Source organism: Coccinella septempunctata, chromosome 3 (genome assembly GCF_907165205.1).
Source record: "Coccinella septempunctata chromosome 3, icCocSept1.1, whole genome shotgun sequence".
Lineage (NCBI taxonomy): Eukaryota > Metazoa > Arthropoda > Insecta > Coleoptera > Coccinellidae > Coccinella > Coccinella septempunctata.
The window spans coordinates 34,579,965-34,601,815 of record NC_058191.1 but is presented as its reverse complement, the minus strand read 5'-3'; the positions used below and the strand labels follow the sequence as shown (position 1 = coordinate 34,601,815).

The window sequence follows — 21,851 nt, the reverse complement described above, 5'->3', positions numbered from 1 at the left end:
ATGTTGCAAATTTTGAACAATTTTCTGACTAAATGCTGAATAGTGTTTTCTCTAACACGCCTTGATATATCAACTTCCATCATTTATCTTATGAACAAGTCAAAAAAATTGGCCTGATAAATATTTTTTTCTGGTTGCTCCAAGGAAAGCGGATAAGTTTAGCCGATGATATCCGATTTATAATCATTTAAAGAGTTTCAGAAGATGCAGAGTCCTCCCAGATTGATATTCAATCGATATCTTAACTTTTGTTTTCATCATTGAAAAAAATACCTATACACTCAACAAATTAAATAAGTTGACACTCAGTATAGAAGGTGTTTCACCTTCACCTATTAGACGTTCATGAAAAACTGATTCGTTGAGCTGATAATTTGTATGTTAGAATAATTACCGATTCTGAGCTTTCTTCTTAAAATATTTTTAAACCTTTGCAACTATATAACCTATTATACCAGAAACAGCCTACTACTTTCTTATTGCGAATGGCACACCCAGTATATACTCGCATCGTTATCTTACGATAGCTGGTTTGATGGCAATTTCAATAGTTTATCATACCTTGGGTAAGAAATCAACGGTTTATGAGTTACAGGGATTCTTTGGGAAAAATTGCGATAAGGGTGACAATTTTTTGAATATTTCTTCTGAAGAGGTTCTTTTCAAGAAAAATATTTCCAATTTTTCCTTTATGAAAAATTATAACAATGTTTTCTGGTTGAACCTAAAATGTTTAGGGTTTTTCTGAGGAAATAATCAATTTGTATTAGTCGAATTCATCAAAACTCGAGATTTTCTAATTACAACCCATATTTCTGTTGTTGTTCTATACCTAAATTGGAAACTTTCAGAGTTATCAGAGAAAAACTCAAAATGAGGAAAAACAACCATTTCGAAATTCTGTCACTTCCAGAAACCACTGAATCAAACTAAAATTCGATGTTTCGAAAACTAATTTTGCGATTTGGTGTATTGTATCTAAAGAATTTTTTGTTGGGATTGTTGAGAATTTATAATCAATTCGTGAAATCATTCATCGGAACATCGAATTTCATTTTCCTTCTGTATTTTCTGGAAATGAAAGTCGTGACAGACTAATCAAGCAGTTGGAAATTGCTTTATTTCCTTATTTCCTGGATTACTAAGAATATTTTCATTTTACGTAAAGGATTCAGTCAAAAGTATACCTTCTTTTTAATTCAATATTGTCTTGATACTACCGAAACAGCAATTCATGTTGAAAGTAACAAATATGAAATTAATATGTTGAATAATTCATAAGAATGACATCTTCCAACTAGACGGACCACGTAACCAATGAGAGACGCTAAAAATTTTGCCTTCTAGACGCAGGCTGAGTGGCTGAGATCTAGGACACCTAAAATACACTTTTGTATGTTTTGGCCCATTAATAGATAAGTTTCGACGGTACATCTTCTCGGAGTCACCATCAACTGAATGAAAATGATCTTAAGTGTGTTTCTATCTACATATCTCAATAATTCACACGTGAAAAAAATTATGCTAAAGAGCTCATAATCGGAGTTTTGGCTGTATTTATGACCTAAGCTACCCACAGAATATGTTAACATAATGAGGATAAACTTCGAGCTTGCTTCATTCATACGAGAAACTGTTAAATTTATCGATTGACTTGTCCAGTCAAAATTAAAAGAATACATAAAATTAAATTGGTGAATATTCATCTGGAGATAAACAGACCAATTCTCTTTTGGACTGATTTTTACTCGAAACTTCAGATGTGGATGACGTGAAAGTGTGTGAAAGATTGGTCAATACAATTTTTCACTGGGAATATCGTCCTTATGTCCCTAAAGTATCTTCCTATTCGATGAGATTTGTTCTCGGTTTTACTATTGCGAGAGACATAAAAAAAAGCTTTGTAAGGCCCTCACTATTTCTGAATTCTCAGCCACAAATGTGAATTTTTCACTTTATTTTCTTCTCACCTTGTACAACAAGAAAAACTTGAAAAATAATACCCTGGACCAGTTGCGTGAAGACTAAGAATTGTAGTTTGTACAAAAGGCGAAAAATCCAACATCGAAGAAGAAATGTCGAAGTTATAGCTGGAATTTCGAGAACAAGATATGATTGCATATTTCTATAGCAATGCATTGTATCCGAAGAGAGGCTAACAATCTACCCAGTATCAAAAAAATAGGTAAATACCTCTAATATTCACAACAAGAAGAGATTGAAAAAAATTACCCTGTGCCAGTGTCATACAATGATGTATTGATATCTAGTTGGCCTAGACCAGTTCCATGCATAAAAAAAATACTGCGTTACCATAGCAACGAACAATAACTCATAAGAAGTGTCAGTGTAAAGTTTGAGGTCAAAAAAGTAAACCAGAGTTACGCAATGAATTGAAAGAAAGATGTCCACCGAACGTGTGAAAATCGAAAAATCGAGCCATCATCAAGTATCTGTATTTAAAGGGGTTAAGAGGTAAGCAGTTTTACGAAGATATGCTCAATACCCTTTGTGATGTCCTTCGTATGCGACCGTGAAAAATGTGACTGCAAGATTTAAAAGAGGTAAATTTTTCATTGAAGATAATGACCGATCGGGAAGGACAGTTTCTGTGTCAGTCCCCGAAAATATCGATGCAGTTCATAACATGATTTTATCAGACCGTCGAATTGGGCTAAAACGGATATCTGAAGAACTGAATATTTCATACGAACGCGTCCATCATATAGTTCATGTCAATTTGGACATTGAGAAAAATTGCTGCAAAATGGATCCCCAAATGTTTGAATGTTGACCAAAAGCGTGCGATTTGACAACGATGTAGACTTCTTAAACCGAATTGTTACTATGGATGAGACTTGGGTACATTTCAACGATCCAGAAACAAAGCAACAATCGATGGAATGGCGACACTCAGGTTCTCCAAGACCTAAGAAGTTTCGTGTCCAAAAATCTGCTGGAAAAGTTCTTGCTTCAGTTTTTTGGGTTTGGCATGGAGTAATCATGATTGAGTTTTTGGATAAGGGTAGAAAAATAACCGGAGATTACTATTTGACATTACTGACCACTCTACGGGAAAAACTGAAGAGAAAAGACGCGGAAAGCTATCCAAAGGTGTTTTATTTTTGCAGGACAACGCTCTGCACACGAATCTCATGTTGCCATACAAAAATTCGTGATTCAGGGTTTGAATTACTGGAACACCCTCCCTTATTTACCAGATTTGGCTCCATCCGACTATCAACTCTTTCCTCAACTGAAAAAAAGTTTAAAAAGTCGTAAATTTTCTTCCAATGAGAGGGTAATAAAATCTGTGGAGGTCTGGTTTGCAGAGCAAGAAAAAATATATCCAATTGATAGGAGAATATGTTGAGTAATAAAATATTTTGACATTGAAATTTTGTTTGGTTCTATAGTAGGCTAAAAATTTTTCAATATATCCACGTAACTAGTCAAACTTGGGCAATTTCTCAGTTGGGGCAAATTTTGTCAGTTATTCTAGTAAATCTCTCCTTTCAAAGTGAAAAAAATGGTTGAATGTGAGGACTATTTCCAAATCTTCCTATTGTGCAAAAACACAAATCACTCTGCACGCTTCCCGCATATAAAACGGGGATTTTGCAAGCGTTCGTTACTCTCTATCGTTACCCCATTTTCTAAAAATCGTTTTTGGGATCCGGGGTACTAAAAGTTTCCAATCGCGCGCCGTCTACGGAAACAAAAGTCCGAGTGAAATCGAAAAGAGCCTTACACGATGCCTCGCTTACGTGCTCCTGTTATTAAATCTATCGATTCTGCATAGTTCGTGATATATTTATTCAATGTGAAATGAGCGGAAGCTTAGGAATTCTGAGCGAAGAAAGTGATACCCTCATTTTCTATTTTTACATTCAAATTAGTCTGGTATGTAAATATCGTTTAGGTATGAGGGCTCGATTTTATGTGGGTACATATACGATTTATGGTATGAAAATCACTTGGGATCGCATTAATTAACTGGTAGAGGTCATGCACTGGAACTTTCATGTTGTGTAATATTCTTGCTCTTCAAGATTAAGGAATGTGCATCTGAATAACTGTCCCCATGGGAAACACTTCATCGGTACCAATTTTTCACTGCTCCATTGAAAACGAAAGTGAATTTTTAGTTCGTTGAAACCAGTTGATGCTTTCGTTTAAAGAACTGCAGCGACTTCGTCTTCGTCCATAGATTATATTGATACTGGGAGTTCTTTTTCTATCTCAGTATATTTTGGTATTCTACGTTCCAGTTATCGAATAAAATTGATTTTTTCATCATAATTCATGGTCTATGAACTGAAAAGCGTGCGAAATCTCAAGATTGAAAACACCGTGTTTTAAAGGTTTCTAGTTAGCAGAGCCTAGTAAACATTTAATCTTTATATGACCAATAAAATTCAATTGCTTATTTCAAGTAAATCTTGATTGTGAAATTCTATTTGTTCAATATTTTAATATTACTTTTGGAACGTTGAAATCTACATTTTCACCAGCCATATTAATATTCCTCTATACAATGTGGAAAAGCCAAATGGAACTACTGCTAATTACTTGATTTTATTCATTTTTATTTTTGCAATAAACATGAAAATGATAGCATTTCTGCTATCGAGACCTTTCAAACTATAGGTTTGTTCGTAGAGTGGTTTGAAACGGTTGTGAACTGTACAGAGCAAGCGCAATTCCATTTTAGGGTAGCGAAAATCCATTTGCGCTTGCTCTGTACAGTTCACAACCGTTTCAAACCACTCAACGAACAAGCCTGATAAATCACCAGCCCATGGGCATACTTCCTATTTAAAAAATTGGGGGTCTTACCTGTTTTTCGAAGGTAGGATTCACATTTTTTCGAAATTATCTCGCAATTCAAAATTAAAATTTGACATGTTGTGGGATTTTTCACAAATATTCATGATGAGATGATAGTCGGAAGGAGCCAAATCTGATGAATAAGGGGAGTGTTCCAGTAATTCAAAACCTTAATTACGAATTTTTTGCATGGCAGAATGAGATTTGTATGCATGGGCGTTGTCCTGCAAAAACAAAACACCTTTGGATAGCTTTCCGCGTCTTTTCTCTTTAATTTTTTTCCGTAGAGTGATCAGTAATGTCGAATAGTAATCTCCGGTTATTGTTCTACATTCATCCAGAAAATCAATCATGTTCACTCCATGGCAATCCAAAAAAAATGAAGCAAGAACTTTTCCAGCATATTTTAAGACACGAAACTTCTTAGGTCTTGGAGAAACAGAGTTTCGCCATTCCATCGAATGTTGCTTTGTTTCTGGATCATACCCAAGTCTCATCCATAGCAACAATTTGGTTTAAGAAGTCTACATCGTTTTCAAAACAAGCACAGATCGAACGCGATGCTTCTACCCTTGCACGCTTTTGGTCAAAATTCAAACATTTGGGGATCCATTTTTCAGCAATTTTCTCATCTCCAAATTGACTATATGGTGAAATATTCAGTGCTTCAGATATCCGTTTCACCCCAATTCGACGGTCTGATAAAATCATGTCATGAACTGCATCGATATTTTCGGGGACTGACATAGAAACTGGCCTTCCCGATCGGCCATCATCTTCAATGGAAAATTTACCTCTTTTGAAGCTTACCATCCAATTGTTCACGGTCGCAAACGAAGGACATTGATCACAAAGGGTATTGAGCATATCTTCGTAAATCTGCTTACCTCTTAACCTTTTTAAAGATAGGTACTTGATGATGGCTCGGTATATACTCCAATTTTTCGATTTTCACAATTTCGGTGGACATCCTCTTTCTTTTAATTGATTGCGTTTACTTTTTTGACCTCAAACTTCACACTGACACTTCTCATGAGTTATTGTTCGTTGCTATGGTAACACAATATTTCTTTTATGCATGAAAATGGTCTAGGCTAACTATATATCAATACATCCTCGTATAATAGGTCTATAAATAGATCAATGTTTATTCACAATACCAATCTGAATTCCGCAACACAACATCTTAAGTAATGGGCTGTTACCAACTTAAATTTGATTTTCTATAGCCACCCGAGATGTCACATATTCCATTTGTCTTTTCCACACTGTATGATTCAGTGACGATGACACTAATGCTGTATTCAGCCAATTCATAACGCTGTTGAAGCCACTTCAAAGACTAGCAATGAGCTTTTCGATAATAGCATCACTGATTCTATTCACATCAGTAACTTTTCATAATCCTCGAAAATATTAATTTCGAAATTTTTCGTTTTCGAAACATCTTCGTCTTACTTTGGAAATGATGAGGGTTCGTCTGTATTCGTAACTATTTTGAATTAATCTATGATTTGTCAGATGAAGTTGACAATTGAAGGATTAGTGAAAATCTTTATATTCAAATTCTGCAGACTAGAGGTCCTCTTCGAGCCAAAGAATACCGACTCAGTCGAGAAGAATGTCCTACTGGTTTTCAACAGAATGACATTTGAGGAAACATTCTCAAATGATAGGTTTTCTTGTAATTAAAAGCAATATTGTTTAATGATGGCTGAGTGTGTGTCAGTGTGTCAAAGTAGTAGTAATGCCGAGCACGCTTCTACATCTAATTTATAATCTAGTTCTATGGTAGGTAAAAAATATAACTAATGATTTCCTCTCTCCTCCACAGGAAGTTACACACTTGGCAGTCTGCGTTTTTATGTTGATCGAATGGTTATCGAATGGTATATGGTCGAGACAACAATGCATCCGAAGTATTTAAGCATTTCCTTAATGGTGATTTCACCGACATATCTATGTCTATTCATGACAGTCTTACCAGGAACGCATTCTATGCTAAAACTCCTTAAGCGAATTTCCCTCAGACCATATCGTACTGACCTCATCTTCTTCTGGGGCATGAGCTTGGATTCGAGTATTTCGATACCAGATGAATCCATTCATTAATTTTCAATTCGTGCATTTAAGTCCGCATGAAAATGAGAGTGGAGTTAGCCGTACCGAATAGGAGTTATGTATGATGCAATGAGAATTCTTATGAGCATACCAATATTATCCCATTCCCTAATAATTCTGCTATTGTAGGTACCTATATAAGTATACAGGGTGTTTTCAAAGGTGAGGCCTTTTTTGACAGAAGGTAGAACTCATCAAAATAAGTCGTTCAACCAAAAATTGTCTTTATAAAATATTCAAGATGGCTGAGATACAACCCCTAGAAATTCGACAAAATTTCATTGAATTTTAAGTACGAGACTTTACGAAGATTGTTGCAAAGTTCGAACAAGAAGATTGTGATGCCCACTGTGAAAACATTCGTGAATAATTTAGACGGATTTTATTGGTGAGATTTTGAAGTAGTATTCTATTTTTTACACTTGTGTCCTAAGTCTCTTCTGTTAGTTGGTATCGAAATGAGCCATTTCATAAAATCGTGTACCTAAGTTCCTAAAAAATAATGAGAACAATTCGGCAATCTTAAGTTTCCATTTTCATTACCATGTAAATATCGAACGAGCCAATATCCTAAAAGATTCAGGAGATAAGTTTTTCCCACTGCTTTGCGATAATTCATATAACAAACGGTCTAGGATCGTATTAGGATGTATTTCAGTAATCATTTTCAATTTTTTTTCTCAACTTTGTCATTTTGAAAGTTTTGTATAGGTGATTTTTGGTGAAACGCTTCATTTTGACCAGTTCTACCTTCTGTTGGAAAAAAGCCTCACCTTCAAAAACACCCTGTATATTCTCAGTTTTTCTGGTCGTTAAATTGGATAAGTTTTTGGATTTCATTAATTCAAGCTGATGTGTTTTGACTCCTAATTCACAGCACTTCATTAAATGCTCCAACTCTATTTTTTGCTGCTGCTCACCCTTCCTTTTGCTCATATGTATTGTTGAAGTCCCAGCAGGGTGTATGAAGTGTCCGATTCTTTTTGCGATCATCAGACCACTCAAATCGGTACGATCAACGCCAAACTGCCTTTCCAACCGGGGACAAGGTACAATTAACTTTTTTTGAGATCAGCGAATATCTGCTTGTTTCAATAATTGAATTGGTGAATGCGGCAGCGGAAACAACCGTCAAAAAGTCCTATAAATTATATTCCGAAAAAACCTAGCGCATTCAATATTACTCTGCGGTCTGCAGATGTCCCAAGTTCGAATCGATGTGGATCGCTAAGTGGACTCTCCGCAAAAAATTTGGATAAAATACTTGGGATGCATCATGAACCACTGAAGAGAGGATGCATTTCGGAGATCCTTCCATTTTGAATTTGAAAATTCCCTACCGAATACGTTCGTGAAATTTCTGTATTTTGTCTGAAACTTGTCTTAAACTAACGTTGAAGAAATAACAGTGAAAACTACAGGGTGAGTGTTTGACTGGTACAAATATTTCAACAGTAAATTCTTGACGTCTAAAGAAACACTTTTTTACCTTACCAATTTTTCCGAATCGACTCAGTTTAAAAGAAACAGGCTGTTGAAAAACAATAAGAAAATCTCATTTTCAGTTTTGTCTCACAAGCGTTTTTATCAAATGGAATGAATTTCTGAATACAGTTTTTAATTTTTTTGATGAATCTGATCCGAAAACTAGATATCACCCATATTATCCAGCTTTCTCATTATGACCATTACGTACCATAAAAATACCAAAAATTCAAACAACCCAACTATTGAAATTAAGTTGGACGCTATCTAATGAATATTTGAACATTTTGTCAAATAAAAGTATTCTTCATATTTTCTCGTATAATGTTCAAAAATAAAAAATATCTTTAATATTCGGAAAATTGGGTACTTTTCCTGAATGCAACTCTGATTAAAAGATCCACAGATGTGTAGTGTCATAGATTTAGCTAGTTATTCTGAAGGAAATTTTGTTTCTCGTTATGAAAACTTAAAATTGCTATGTCTTTTTATCAGGGCCGAATCGGATGAAACGGTATAAGAAAAAAGTGTTTCTTTTGACCTCAAGAATCTACTGTTGAAATATTTGTACTAATCAAAGACTACCCTGTATAATTCAGAGAAGATTTTAGTGTGTTTCAGAAGATAGATTTGTATACTATGTAAGTGAACTGTGTCTGCAGGGTAAAAATTTTCTGCGTCAACCCACAAATTATCCACTTCCTCAAATCGTCACATAAACAACCGAGTGTTATTAAAATCAGTCTGTGATCTTTCGATGGAATCGCAATTGGTCTTGCTAGGACCCCCCTGTGTACGGGGAAGATAATTGACGCAATAAACAATAGTGGACAGAAAACAGTTAAAAGCATGTTATTGAGCTGGTCCTTAATCAGGTTTTGGACCACAGGTGTCGCACCGCACACACAAAACTTGCTCCATGGATTTGCCACCATGATCGAAGTGGTTTTTTTTTTTATTCCAGGGAAAAATTTCTCTTCATTAGTAGCTCAATTTTGAGAGCAGTTCGTATTAAAGTTGATGGAAGGTTGCCGATCCAATGTGTACGTGAGATTCTGCCATCGGTAAAGAAGCAAGATCTTTTTATCAGCAGAACCGTGGGCTGAAAGATAGCCTGAAGTTGATGTAGGTAGAAAAAATTCTGAAACTGATCTCGATATTCGGATATTAAGTAAATAACTTATTTCCAATTCATTCACTTCGAAAATTCATTTTCCTGATTAAATAGGTTTTGCTCTTTCATTTCAGAAAAAACGGATTGCATTCATCAGTAGAGTATAGTTCGATTTGTGCAATGTATTCAAAAATTTCCTTTTAGTTTAAGGATATTGAAGATCACCCTCACGTTTTCGTATCTTGAAAAATGCTTCAATGAAAAAATCAATTTTACCACTATAAGCACTATTTTTCCATTCTCAAAGTCAAACTAAGTCGATCAATCAGTTTGAAAATTATCTAATGCGGGAAATTGTAAAAAGTTATGGCATACCTACAGGCTGGGATAAAATATGTAAACAAGTGAATATATTTGAAACAACGACAGCGGGTTTCATCAAACTTTGATTCTTCGATCAACGATTTGACAGTCACTCGATTTCTAAAACGAAATCACTGAAACCTTTTCATTTCTGAATATATTGAAGAAGTAGCAATTGAGAATAAATGAATGGTCATATGAACATCATAATTTGATGCGAGAATGATATTCTGAATGATCATTACTGAATTATCGATCGAAAACAAATTGACGTCTATTCGTCAATCAAGCGTTGATTCCCCGATCAAGCTTTATGAAACCCGGGGCGAGAGTGTTATTTATGACACTTTGTAGTCAGGTACCAAAAATGACTCATAACTCATCTGAGGCTGCATATTTCTAGACATTTCATTAGGCCTTACTTTATCGAATTCTGGCAAACTAAGTGTACTGAAAATGATGTGTATAAACGAGAAATAGCTTTGCAGTTCTCTAATACAGGTACCTACCTCACCTTTTATAGCATGCTTTAGTACTAAATTTGTAGCAGAAGCTCGAGATTATTCTTCTGAATGAGTGCAATGATTTTTTATAGTAATTTTATTCTTGGGGTTCGAGTTCTTCCAGTTTTTGGCTAATTTTTGACCATGACAGTTGCATTTGAACGTTACCTTAGAAAGTGTTATGAGACTTCTTCCAGGACGTAAATAATCGAAGTCGTTTTCATTTGAATCACTCCTAATCCTACAATTTATTTCTGTCAATTCCTCGTTTATTTCTTACTAAATTACCTATATTGATACAATGAATTATCTGAAAAGGCCAAAAGGCCTTCACTTTTCTTTATCTGTGAAGTAATTTATCTGTCTTTTCCCATTGAATTTAGTGTGCTCGAATTTTAAATAACAAGTTCTATGAAAATCTTCGAAAATATACAGGGTGTTCCACTCATTACCTGCGGTTCCGCATGTGTTGTTCGGAAAAAACTTTGAAATTTGAAAGCTATTCCAATATATTTCCTGAATTAAAGGAATCTTCTTATTTCTGATTCCATTACTGTAGCCTAACGTTCTTGATCTCCAGAGATGGCATGCCGATCGAATGTAAAGCATTGAATGCCGCCTTCTTCAGTTGTTTTTATCTCCATCCAATTTCCTTCGATATCATGAAAGCCAAAAATTGATATTAATCTTCTTCCTATTTAAATTATGATTCTTTTTCTGGTTCCAGTCATATTTGGCACGCTTGGAGCTTTCAGTTTCTCCAGTATTGCTAGTACATGCCTACGTATTTTTTTGCCAAACAACACCGAAATCTACTATTAGGTAAAAATTTTTCATCCCAGTTTAAATTGATGTCGTTCTTTAGGATTCGACCATCACCTATATCGGGATATATTTCAAGAAATAAAAAGAATATACGTTGAAAGTCTACCTTCCTTGAATATTTTATACTGAATGTAATATCTGGATCACGAGAAGCCTCTGAAACATAACATAAGGTCCTATAAGCTCTGAGGCAATGGAAGGTTGTTGCCTACTTCTGAAGAGCAGATACTAAAAAATCTGATTATAATATGGTAAAGTACTCAATTATCAATTATGGATAAAAAAGTAATATTAATTCGGTTCCTTTTTATATTTCCTATTCATATATATCCTATTAAAAAAAATTGGGAGTCTTTTATATTAGGATGTCTGGCTATAGACTACAATTCCATTTTCAACTCCCACCATTACATCGCCATCTTGAAAATATTAAGTATGTAAAGTAAAAAATTCATCCTTCAAAGATGGCGGGCATAGCCACTTATACTTATCTATATAAGAGTTCCACAAAATTCGATAGAGAATAGGGATTTAAGACCTTAATGAAATTTTGAATTAAACTTTTTCATGCCTTTTTAGCAAGTGAATAATGATTTATTACAGTACATTTGATTAGACATTCGGTAAACGTGTTGTTCAGTATTTTTATACGAATACAATGCAATTCCATAAACCATAAAAGGTTCTTGCTATCAAGAAGACGTGCAAATAACCAAGATTTTTCATTATCTCACTCAACTGTTACAGTCAATGTTTTGTTAATGAGCAAATCACTCAAAATAAAAATGAGTCTCATTGAAGAAATTTAATTCAAAGTAAACTGAATCCTCTCCTTAAGCAATCGGCTTGAATAAGAAAAAAATGAAATTATTGAAGATTCTATGAAATGGAATAGGGAATTCAACAACAAAAATCTTACCTTCGCCTACCTGATAGCGAAAACAAGTGTAGTGTTAAAAACTTAGTTCAATTGGATGGATTTGAATCAAGTATAGGCCACATATAGTTTCAACATAAAAATCAAATCAAAATAAACACGTTCAAATCTTTACCAACTGAGTAATTTTTTTTAGGGAGTTTCTGTTAAATTTAAATAGATTCGACGATATTTTCTGCATCAATTTTGTTCGGCATCGATGTTTTAGCATCGATTCTTAATCCCAGGGTTTAAATAAATTGGTTTTCAGTGAACTTTTCACTTTATATTCGAATAGGCCATAGGATTTTTTCTGGAAAACCATACAAAATCAGAATTACCTACATTCGACTATGTTTTCTTTACTAGAGACGTTATTATTTTCCTGAGTGAATAATAACTGAATTTATTTGACTTATAAATTCATAAAAAATTTATTATGGGTAGTGAATAAAACTATGGTATGGAACACTACATATATTTCCATGATGATAAAAGTAATATTTCTATTTACATTAGAATCAGAACATGAAAGTTTAACTTATAATGCTTCGATAATTGATATTGAATTATATCACAGATTAATTTATAATTACATCTTTGCACATGAATAATTGGGAAAGATTTGGGTTTTCAAACTGTTGTGAAAATCTCATCAACCAAAATGCTAAACCAATTAAGAGTCGGAACAACCAGAAATTTGAGAGATTTTCAGTTCTGATCAAGCATTCTGTATGAATAATATAAATATTTCGTTTTAGTTTTCATACAAATTATTCTCACAAGAAAACTGGATGGTCAAATCAATATTCATAAAAAAGCGTAACATATATCTACACTAAAAGTATCTTAAGAGGAAATGATAATACCTTAAGTTATTTCAGTCAATACACTCTCACTTGAAGGTAAAAGAAATTCCATAAAAAATTATGGCATAAAAATAACAGAACAAAACATTTCTACGAATGTGAAATTAATACAAAAATAAAATAGAAATGAGTCCTCTATGTCTGAAATATTATACAGATGAAGAGAGAACTTCAAATTGAATACTTTCGATAATTTCTTCCAGAGAAATGGTCGAAATTCAAATTTCTTCCACTTCATGAATTCTGGAATTGAGTTCTGTAGCATTGGGTAGGTATTCCTTCAGGGAGTAGTATCTTCTTGCATCAACAACGTCCACAGAGGTTATGTGGTTGAAAAAACATGGAGTCGATATGTGTGTTTTTGGCGGTAACGGCTCTGGCTTGTGCTTCTTCTTTTTATCCTTCTTTTTCTTCTTCCCTGGAATATGAATGGAAAATTAACCACATGAACGGATTAATCGAAAGATTAACTATAATTTTCGCTGCTCGAATGGTCTGATATTCTTATAAGTTTATATTATTTAATTTTCGCCCAATCAGTGGCTTATTTCGATAATAAATTAAACAAGAAATTTTATGAATTCGAATGGTATACTTTTTGCTTGTTATTGAAAGCGCATTAAAGTAAATATTGTGGTACTTGGTATAAGCGACCTAAATATCAAATCAATTCCTCAATATTCGATTACTTGTCTGTATTTTTCGCAATATTTCCTCTGCAACGAATGCATAATGGAAAAGCGATGACTCAAGGAAAACAAACTGATAACCTTGAATTTCCTGCACCGATAATATTTCGACGTAGTTGATCGTTCTAGGTAAAATTGTTAGGTTCAGAAATAGAATCTTCTTGTGATATTCGATCATGCAGCTTACATCGGAAGAATGGCAATAAGCTGCATGAATTTGATGGTTCGAAAACGAATATGAATAGCATTAGATATTAGATCAATACGTACATAGGCGTAGCCAGGGTTGAGTTTCGGGGGGGGTTTGAAATGAAATTTTTCTGATTTTGACATATAAAGTGAGACTCTTTGAAACTAATATTATGTACCTATATTATTTCGGGGGGGGGTTTGAACCCCCAAACCCCCCCCCCCTGGCTACACCCGTGAATACGTACAAAGAAAACTATGAGGTCTGAAAATTCGTATTAAGAAGTTCGCCAAATACTTATTCAATCAAAAATACACTGGTTAAAAATTGAAGTAGATAATTTGCGTACATGTAATAATATACATAGAGGGTGAGACTTTGACTCGTACAAATATTTCAACAGTAGATTCTTAAGGTCAAAAGAAACACTTTTTTCCTTTACCATTTTTTTCGAATCATCTCGGTTTGAAAGATACAGGCTGTTGAAAAACCATAAAAAAATGTTATTTTTAGTTCCCACAAACAGTGACGAATAAAATGAATTTCGGAATATAGTTCTTCATTTATTTGATTAATCTTTTTCGAACACAAAGATATCGCCGACGTCACCAGTTTTCTCATTATATACCATAAAATTATCAAAAAATCAAAAACCCAACTCTTGAAACTAAGTCGGAAACTAATTTAAATTAAATATTTGAACGTTTTTTAAAATGAAAGTATTATCCATATTTTCTCGTATAATGCGCCGTTTTCGAGTTATTTGATATTCCAAAATAAAAAATATCTCTGATGTTTGGAAAACTGCATACTTTGGCTGAATGCAACTCTGTTCAAAAGATCCACATTAGTGTAGTGTGACCGATTTAGCTAGTTGTTCTGAAGTTAATTTTGTTTTTCTAAGGAAGGGACAGCTCAACATAAATACTTAAAATACTATAGGAAAAAAGCGTTCCTTCTGACCTCAAGGATCTACTGTAAAAATATTTGTGGAATGTGCCAAATCGCCAAATATACATCAAAGCATTGACGAGATGCCGTATTGTCTGCGGTGGCTCAGGTAAGCGGTGTAATTGCAATGACAGAGCAGACTACACACGTTGAATACAATTTTGATCTGGAGAGGGGCCAATTCATTCGGTTAAAAGGTAGCATACATTTTTATGGTGTCTTTGGGAATTCTGGCCTAATGTAAGCGAGCATTATTGCCGATTGAATCCCAAACCTAGTAAATCGAAGAAAAGTTTTGAAAAACCATGATTTTACTTGTTTTACAATAATTTTGAGGATTCTGTCCCGCTACATATTTCCAAGCTACTCTGTTGAATTGATTAAGTTATAATTCAAAAATAATTGGCTGATGTAGTGACCAATAAACCATACGTCCATTGAGAAGGAAAATGAAAAAAGAAGAAAATGAAAAAAAATGCAAAAATTTAAAAGATTTAAAAAATAGAAAATTATCTTCATTTCTCGTGTTTCAGATGTCTGCAGAGAAAACCCGTAGAAAGTTTCGAGAAACTTCTTTCAGTTAAAACTCTGACATATACACTTCGTCTTACCCGGCATGGACAGGGATATATTTTCCGGACACGCAGTCAGATTCTCGATATGCGTCCATAGGTCGTGGGCGGCAGGGGCCGTATCAAAACTGAATCCAACTTGCATGGAATGATCCTGGGAATAGCACATGGTGTGGAACGACTTGGCCGATACTTTGTAATCGGACAAGTTGTCGATTGTGTCGCTCCAGAGCATGAAACTGGTCCCCCGTTCCGCCAGAGCTATCTGGATTTTCCGCTTGTCCCTGGCTCGCGATTCTCCAATGTCCAAGATCACGACGGGGATGCCCGTGTATTTTAATTGCCAGTCGGCGTCCAGGGGTTTCTTCGTGTACAGGTTGGCGAGAGATTCACTGACGTACACCTAGAAAGAGAAATTATCAGTAATCTCACAATGAAAAAACAACCAACATCATTTTTTTTTTTCGACATTTTTCAACCCAATTAAGCCCAAAAAAAAAGTAACATATTCTAGCGTGTCAGATTTTCATACAGATGGTTAATCCTGGTGTTGTAGACGTCTTGACCCATTAATCTGACACTAATCTGAGGGTTTTTTTAATCAGATAGTTTGAAGATGATAACAATGCATTTTTTCAAATATCCCCCTTTCTGTACATCTAATCGTTTCTGTATTCATTATGAAAGTTGTAGATAATAAAATTCTATACAACTTTTGTCTGAACCTATTTTAGATACTTTTAACCGTTTTCGAGCTAGAGGGTGATGAGTGCGAGAAGCTTATGATACATTCGAAAGGTCAAGGTCAATCTAGAATCCCAATCTAATGTACCTATATTCATCGCCATGTATTTGAAAAACGTTTGGACGTAGAAGAAATTGCTTCGGACGAAATTTGTAGATGATTTTAGGTACTACAACTTCCATAATGAATGCGAAAATGATTTGATGCTCAAGAGAAGAGATAATTCAACAAAAACTCATTTTTGTTCTCCCCTTATTAATCTGACACGATCGAGTAAATCTAGAATTCCCCTTTTGGGCTCCCCAACTAGGTATCATCAACTCAAAAATAGTGTTACGGGTGTAGTTTGCAAAAAGGTTTTAATCTCGAGCGCCAGCTATTCTTTCAATAGGGAGGAATAGCAAACCCACCCAGGTACCTACTAGTCGGAGACAGCGTTCGGGGTTATCTAAGGTGGTAGCGATTACAAGTACTTTAAAACCGAATTTATTACAATAATCTAAATTACAGTGAACCATAAAATGATTTCCAAGTCAAGAAATATATACAGCTGATGACCCAATTCAAAATGAGGAAAACAGAAATGCAATAATAAATATGTCACGGTGATCAGAAATTCAAACTCAACACAGTGAAATTAATGCATTAAACAATATTCAAATTAATTATACTCAGTCAAAATATCAGGTATCAATGAAAGATAACGGGGTAGTTTATCGTGGTCTCTCCGTGGCAACCTTGGGTGTACACGCCAAGCATTACCAGCAGAAAGACTTCGAGACCTCTGCCGATTGGTTTCCGTCACCAGATAGCCAGGCGACAGAAGTCTGCGGTAAACGGGAAATCTAAACGGATCACAACAGGGGTAGGTCGGGATAGTTTACTGTGGTCTTTCCATGGCAACCTTGGATTTACACGCCAAGCATTACCAGCGGAATGACTTCGAGACTTCCGTCGATTGGTCTTGGTTCACCAGAGAACCTGTGTTAAACAGGGGGATTAATAATAAGGATTAACACAGTTAAACAAATAAAAGAATGCAACTTTGAATCACGAAGTATGCGGTATCAAGAAAAGACTAACAGTTGGTTCCGGTACGGTCACACCACCACTTAGAGAAAAGAAAAAGAAACAGATCGTAGGATCTTCGAATTTAGAAAAATTAAAAGTGAAATCAAATGCCGAATAAAGGATGGATGAAATGATGAATAACTGTCGCACAATCGATCATGAATTAAGAATAATGAATCTGAATCGAGAATAAAGAATGAATGACTGTCGAACAGTGAATAAGGAATCAAGAATCACGAATAAAGAAAGAATCACGATCGTCTGGTGGTGCGGCTCTATTTATCACTTTTCCCACATGTGGACGGTCATGTGATCAAAATTGCATCCAAAAATTCTCGAATATTCTCCCCAGAGGAAATATTCTCGGTGGCGGTTATCTCTTTATCGGTAAGGAAACTGTGGTTATCTGCAATCCACGTTGTTTTTGTGGACGGAAAAACAACGCCGAATGCAGAAAGACACTTTTTTTTTGTTTCAGATTCTTACTGAAATCTCCATCAGACGGTGTTGCATTGCTACAACTGGAAAATTCAGGGAAACGGACATTTAAAACGAGGCTTGATTTTTATATAAAACAATCAAGTATCGTTACAATAGTTTATTCTTCCGAGGGAAAACTTTAAACATAGATTGTTTCTTCTTGATACCCAAATGAGCATGCCATGATGTATGTTAAGCAATATCTGAACTAGCGACTGAACTCTGACATCCCTGTGAGAACAATATGAGGAACTAACACGCGGAAAACATCGAAACGTAAAACTGTGAAGGATGTGAATGAGCGATTATCAGCTATCACGGATTCCTCATTTATTTATACATGAAAAGTCATGGGATATTCCAACCATTACTGCCACGTCACAAAGAGCTCTTGCTCTTCGGGAGTTTGTGGAGCGTGCGAATTAGTAAACCGAAATATTTGTGTCGATCTCATTTACCTCTATCTGATTTCTTGGTCAAGTTTCATTATTAACTTAGGCGTGTGATTAATGCGAGCTTCTTTGTTCACTAATGATTAATATTCAAGTAGTTTTCTTTCTTCCACATCGTCATCTAAACAGTGTTCTCTTTCATTTATGTCTGGCATACAAGGGATCTCCTCTGAGTCTTAGCACAGAGTATGAAGAAATAAGTCATTAGGTTCTAGATCTTGACTCTGGAGCGAATGACCCTTTATTCCTTTGTTTCGGGTATTCACACTCAAATAATCAACTCGTTGGAAATGATAGGTGGATTGCTTTAAGTGGTCTAGTTTTTGAACTAATTTTAATCAACAGGATGTTCAAATCACCTTTTGTACATTTCTAAACGTTAAAAGTATCTCTGTTCAACATCAGGTGGTTTTTCACTACATGCTTACACTTAAAAACACATTTGGCATTTGATTTGAAATTTGTTGGATTTTTATTTGGGCCACACTGCATATTTGGACAATTCCTTGATAAAAATCGTATTCGTGTAACATCCATGGTCTTTCCTGTTCACCTCACTCACGATATCCAACAGGGTCATTGCAATCAAATCATGGTTACTCAGTTTGTTTGTCAATATAATCGCTTTATCATTTTTGCGACATATACGATGTGGGTGGCACTCAATATAGCAGCGATAACAATATCCGATATTAGTCACGACAATGATCGAATGCACAATAGGACAAGAAGCAGATTAATGGCCTTATGCACTGTTTCGCAAAGATTAAATTCTTACCATCTTTATTTCATAGGAATTCTCAGCTTAAACGTGTATTAAGAATTTAATCTTCGTTTAATAAAAGGGTACATAAGGCCGTAAACTGCACTGAAATTGTGATATAAAGCTATCCAATGATGTAAAGTGAATACTCAAACACAAAAATTCCACACAGGAGTTAAATTTATCGGAATCTCGGATTTAGTTCCATTTCTGAATTGAATAAATCGATCATGTACAGGCTCACGCCTCCGTGATTACTGTTTATACCTGTATTTCACAGAATAAACTATATTATTATTATTATTATTATTTTTCAGAGGTGTATCTAAAAGCCCTACAACTTTCCTTTTGATTCAATAAGAATTTTCGAAAAAAAATCAAAAATACATACATCTATTGGAAAGTATGATACTCCAGAAAAACGAAGGTTCAGAAGTTTTGTGACCGTTTCAAAAGTTGTCGATTCATGTCCACCAAATGTTTATTTATCAGAAATTCAATGTTTACTTTCTTACATCTAAATGTTTTTTTTTTGCTCCCCGTTTGAATACGTTCTTGTCATTTTCGTTTTCAAGAATTTTGGATCAGTTATGGTCCAATGATATCGAGAAACTTGAAACCTGACCAAAAGACCGAGAAGTGGACGACCAAGATCTACCACTCCTGCACAAGATCGGTTTCTGAGTGTGTCTACCGGTGAGAGGCTTTGAGTACTTGTCGAATCATGCAACAACTAGATTCTCGACAGTTTTTGAGATGGATTCTACTTACTAAAAATCATATGAGACAGTCTCAAAATTTCTGGAGTTCTATTTTGTGGAGGAGTATAATCTCTTGTTAATCCTCATTCAAGAACTGAATCTCTCAATATAAAAACTATGCGTCTATTGAAGATTGGATTCGAGTCGATCCAACAGTTTTTAAGAATTTGATCATGTACTTTGTCCAGTGAAATCTCCACCTGTAATGGATTCTGGAGGTATCGAATTGTAATTTTTCCCCTAAATATTCTTTGTTAGTTATATCGAAAAAAAATTATTCGTTCTTCATATTGATTTGAGTAAAGCTCATTCATACTCAGGGTAAAATATAGTCATTCGAACATTCTCCCTATCGAACGCTATCCTATCGAATAAACTATTTCTATTTATCTAATTCAACAAATATAGCACATAAAACGTTCACAGGTAACAACCAAACGTTGGGAGCAGTGTTAGCTTCACAAACAATATTTATATTGGTTTTCGATATCTTGTATTATTGAACTGGGAGAACCCACATCACACCCTTCGTTATTATGTCTGATAGCGAGTTCGAAGCATGATAAATTACGTGCTATTGAGAACCGTTTTAGAGGCTATATTTAGTTTGTTATCTCATATTCTTCCGACAAGGAAAGGATGAGGATATTGGACAGAGTCCCGATGTGGCTTTCAACCATAAATCGATTATAAATTGGGGTTAATAACGTAGCAAAATTTTCCCAATCAAGATGTAGATGGAGTTCTATAATAACCTGCCAAATACATATAAGTATTCACTGAATATATTACAAAACAACTGAAACTCTTACAGTTTTTGTGTATGAATGAAGAGAATATATTTTCAACAAATTCGTTTCATTAATAAAAAAATCAGCAGGAATTGTGATGATCCCGAATATTATCTGAATCCTGAATTGAGGAAAAATAATTATTTCCTTTTTTTTTTCGCCACCATAAACGTCTTCATTCGGAAACGTGCGTTTGATAAATAGTTGACAACTCGTGAACTTCCGCAAAACGTGCAAGTCATAAAAAAAATAATATAAAAAAATAAAATAATATAAAAAAAATAATATAAAAAAAATAAAATAATATAAAAAAAATAAAATAATATAAAAAAAATGAAATAATATAAAAAATAAATGGAATCTCTCACCTCTGTTTTCAAGCCTTTGAAAAATGCTTCAACCTTCTGTCTTTCCACAAGGGTTATATGGCCTTCCAGAGGCTTCCTTTCTTCTTCCCTCTCGTCAGTTTCTTCACTTTCAGTTCTCCCCTCACTCCCGTCTTCTTTTTCACCGTAACTGCTGCTGCCAGACGTGGTTGTACTAGAATCTCCACTGCCTTCGCCAGTAGAGGATAGTCTTCGCCTTTCTTGGCTATTTTTGTAGATGAATTCTCTGTAAGGGTCATGTGAATACCTGTGGTTTGTGGCGTAGTGTTGACTGTCTATTTCTTTGGAAGATAGGGAGAGGGATGATATCCGTTGGCTGAGGGGGGATATGTTGGTGTAAGTTCCGTATTCCATCTGCATTTTGGTTGGCATGGCTGGAACTAAAAATTACACGTTGAATTTTTGTAAACTCATCTGATATTATGCGTATTGTCTTTGAGTATACAACTCAATGGTATAATAAATCAAAGTAAAGAAGATTCTCAACAACAACAGCTATGAGAAGCTTTGTTTAGGATTCCTATTAGATATAGACTGCGAAATCAATTAGAGATTGATGATGTCCAGGAAACTATGACGTCATTTCATCTCATTTGAAAAGATATTTATTCAACAAACATTTTTATAACGATCTTATTGAGATGGGATAGTTTGAAAAACTATATTTTATTAGAAAGCAATAACAATGAGTTATATCTGATGTTTATAATATTTTTCTTTCAGAATCCATTTCCTCTTCTCCGTATATTTCCTTGTGAATGCTCATTATAATTGCTACTATTCAACTCAACAACCATGCAATTTTTTCTGGAGAAGAGTTGTATATGTTTGAAACACTCTATCTGGACAATGCTGTACCATCTCAACTGCTATTTGATATTTGCGCAAAATCAAGTGACGATTTATTTATTTATTTATTCATACGGCCTTGCCATTTTACAAAATAAATTATACAATATCTGATTTAAAAAAAA

The 21,851-nt window shown here is 34.6% G+C and overlaps 1 protein-coding gene across 5 annotated transcripts in view; it reads right to left on the bottom strand.

Annotated features, from left to right (window-relative positions):
* Positions 1-12,621: 12,621 nt before the first annotated feature.
* LOC123309768 overlaps positions 12,622-21,851 on the bottom strand; it is a 39,382-nt gene continuing 30,152 nt past the window's right edge. For 3 of the 5 annotated variants that reach the window (XM_044893020.1, XM_044893022.1, XM_044893021.1), the window contains 3 exons: positions 20,860-21,257; positions 15,468-15,831; positions 12,622-13,444 (listed from right to left, as the gene is read on the bottom strand). In XM_044893020.1, coding sequence (XP_044748955.1) covers positions 13,245-13,444; positions 15,468-15,831; positions 20,860-21,249 — 954 coding nt within the window. In that variant the 5' untranslated portion in view covers positions 21,250-21,257 and the 3' untranslated portion in view covers positions 12,622-13,244. The remainder of the gene's footprint in view (positions 13,445-15,467; positions 15,832-20,859; positions 21,258-21,851) is intronic. The other 2 variants (XM_044893025.1, XM_044893023.1) reach the window with 1 other exon arrangement.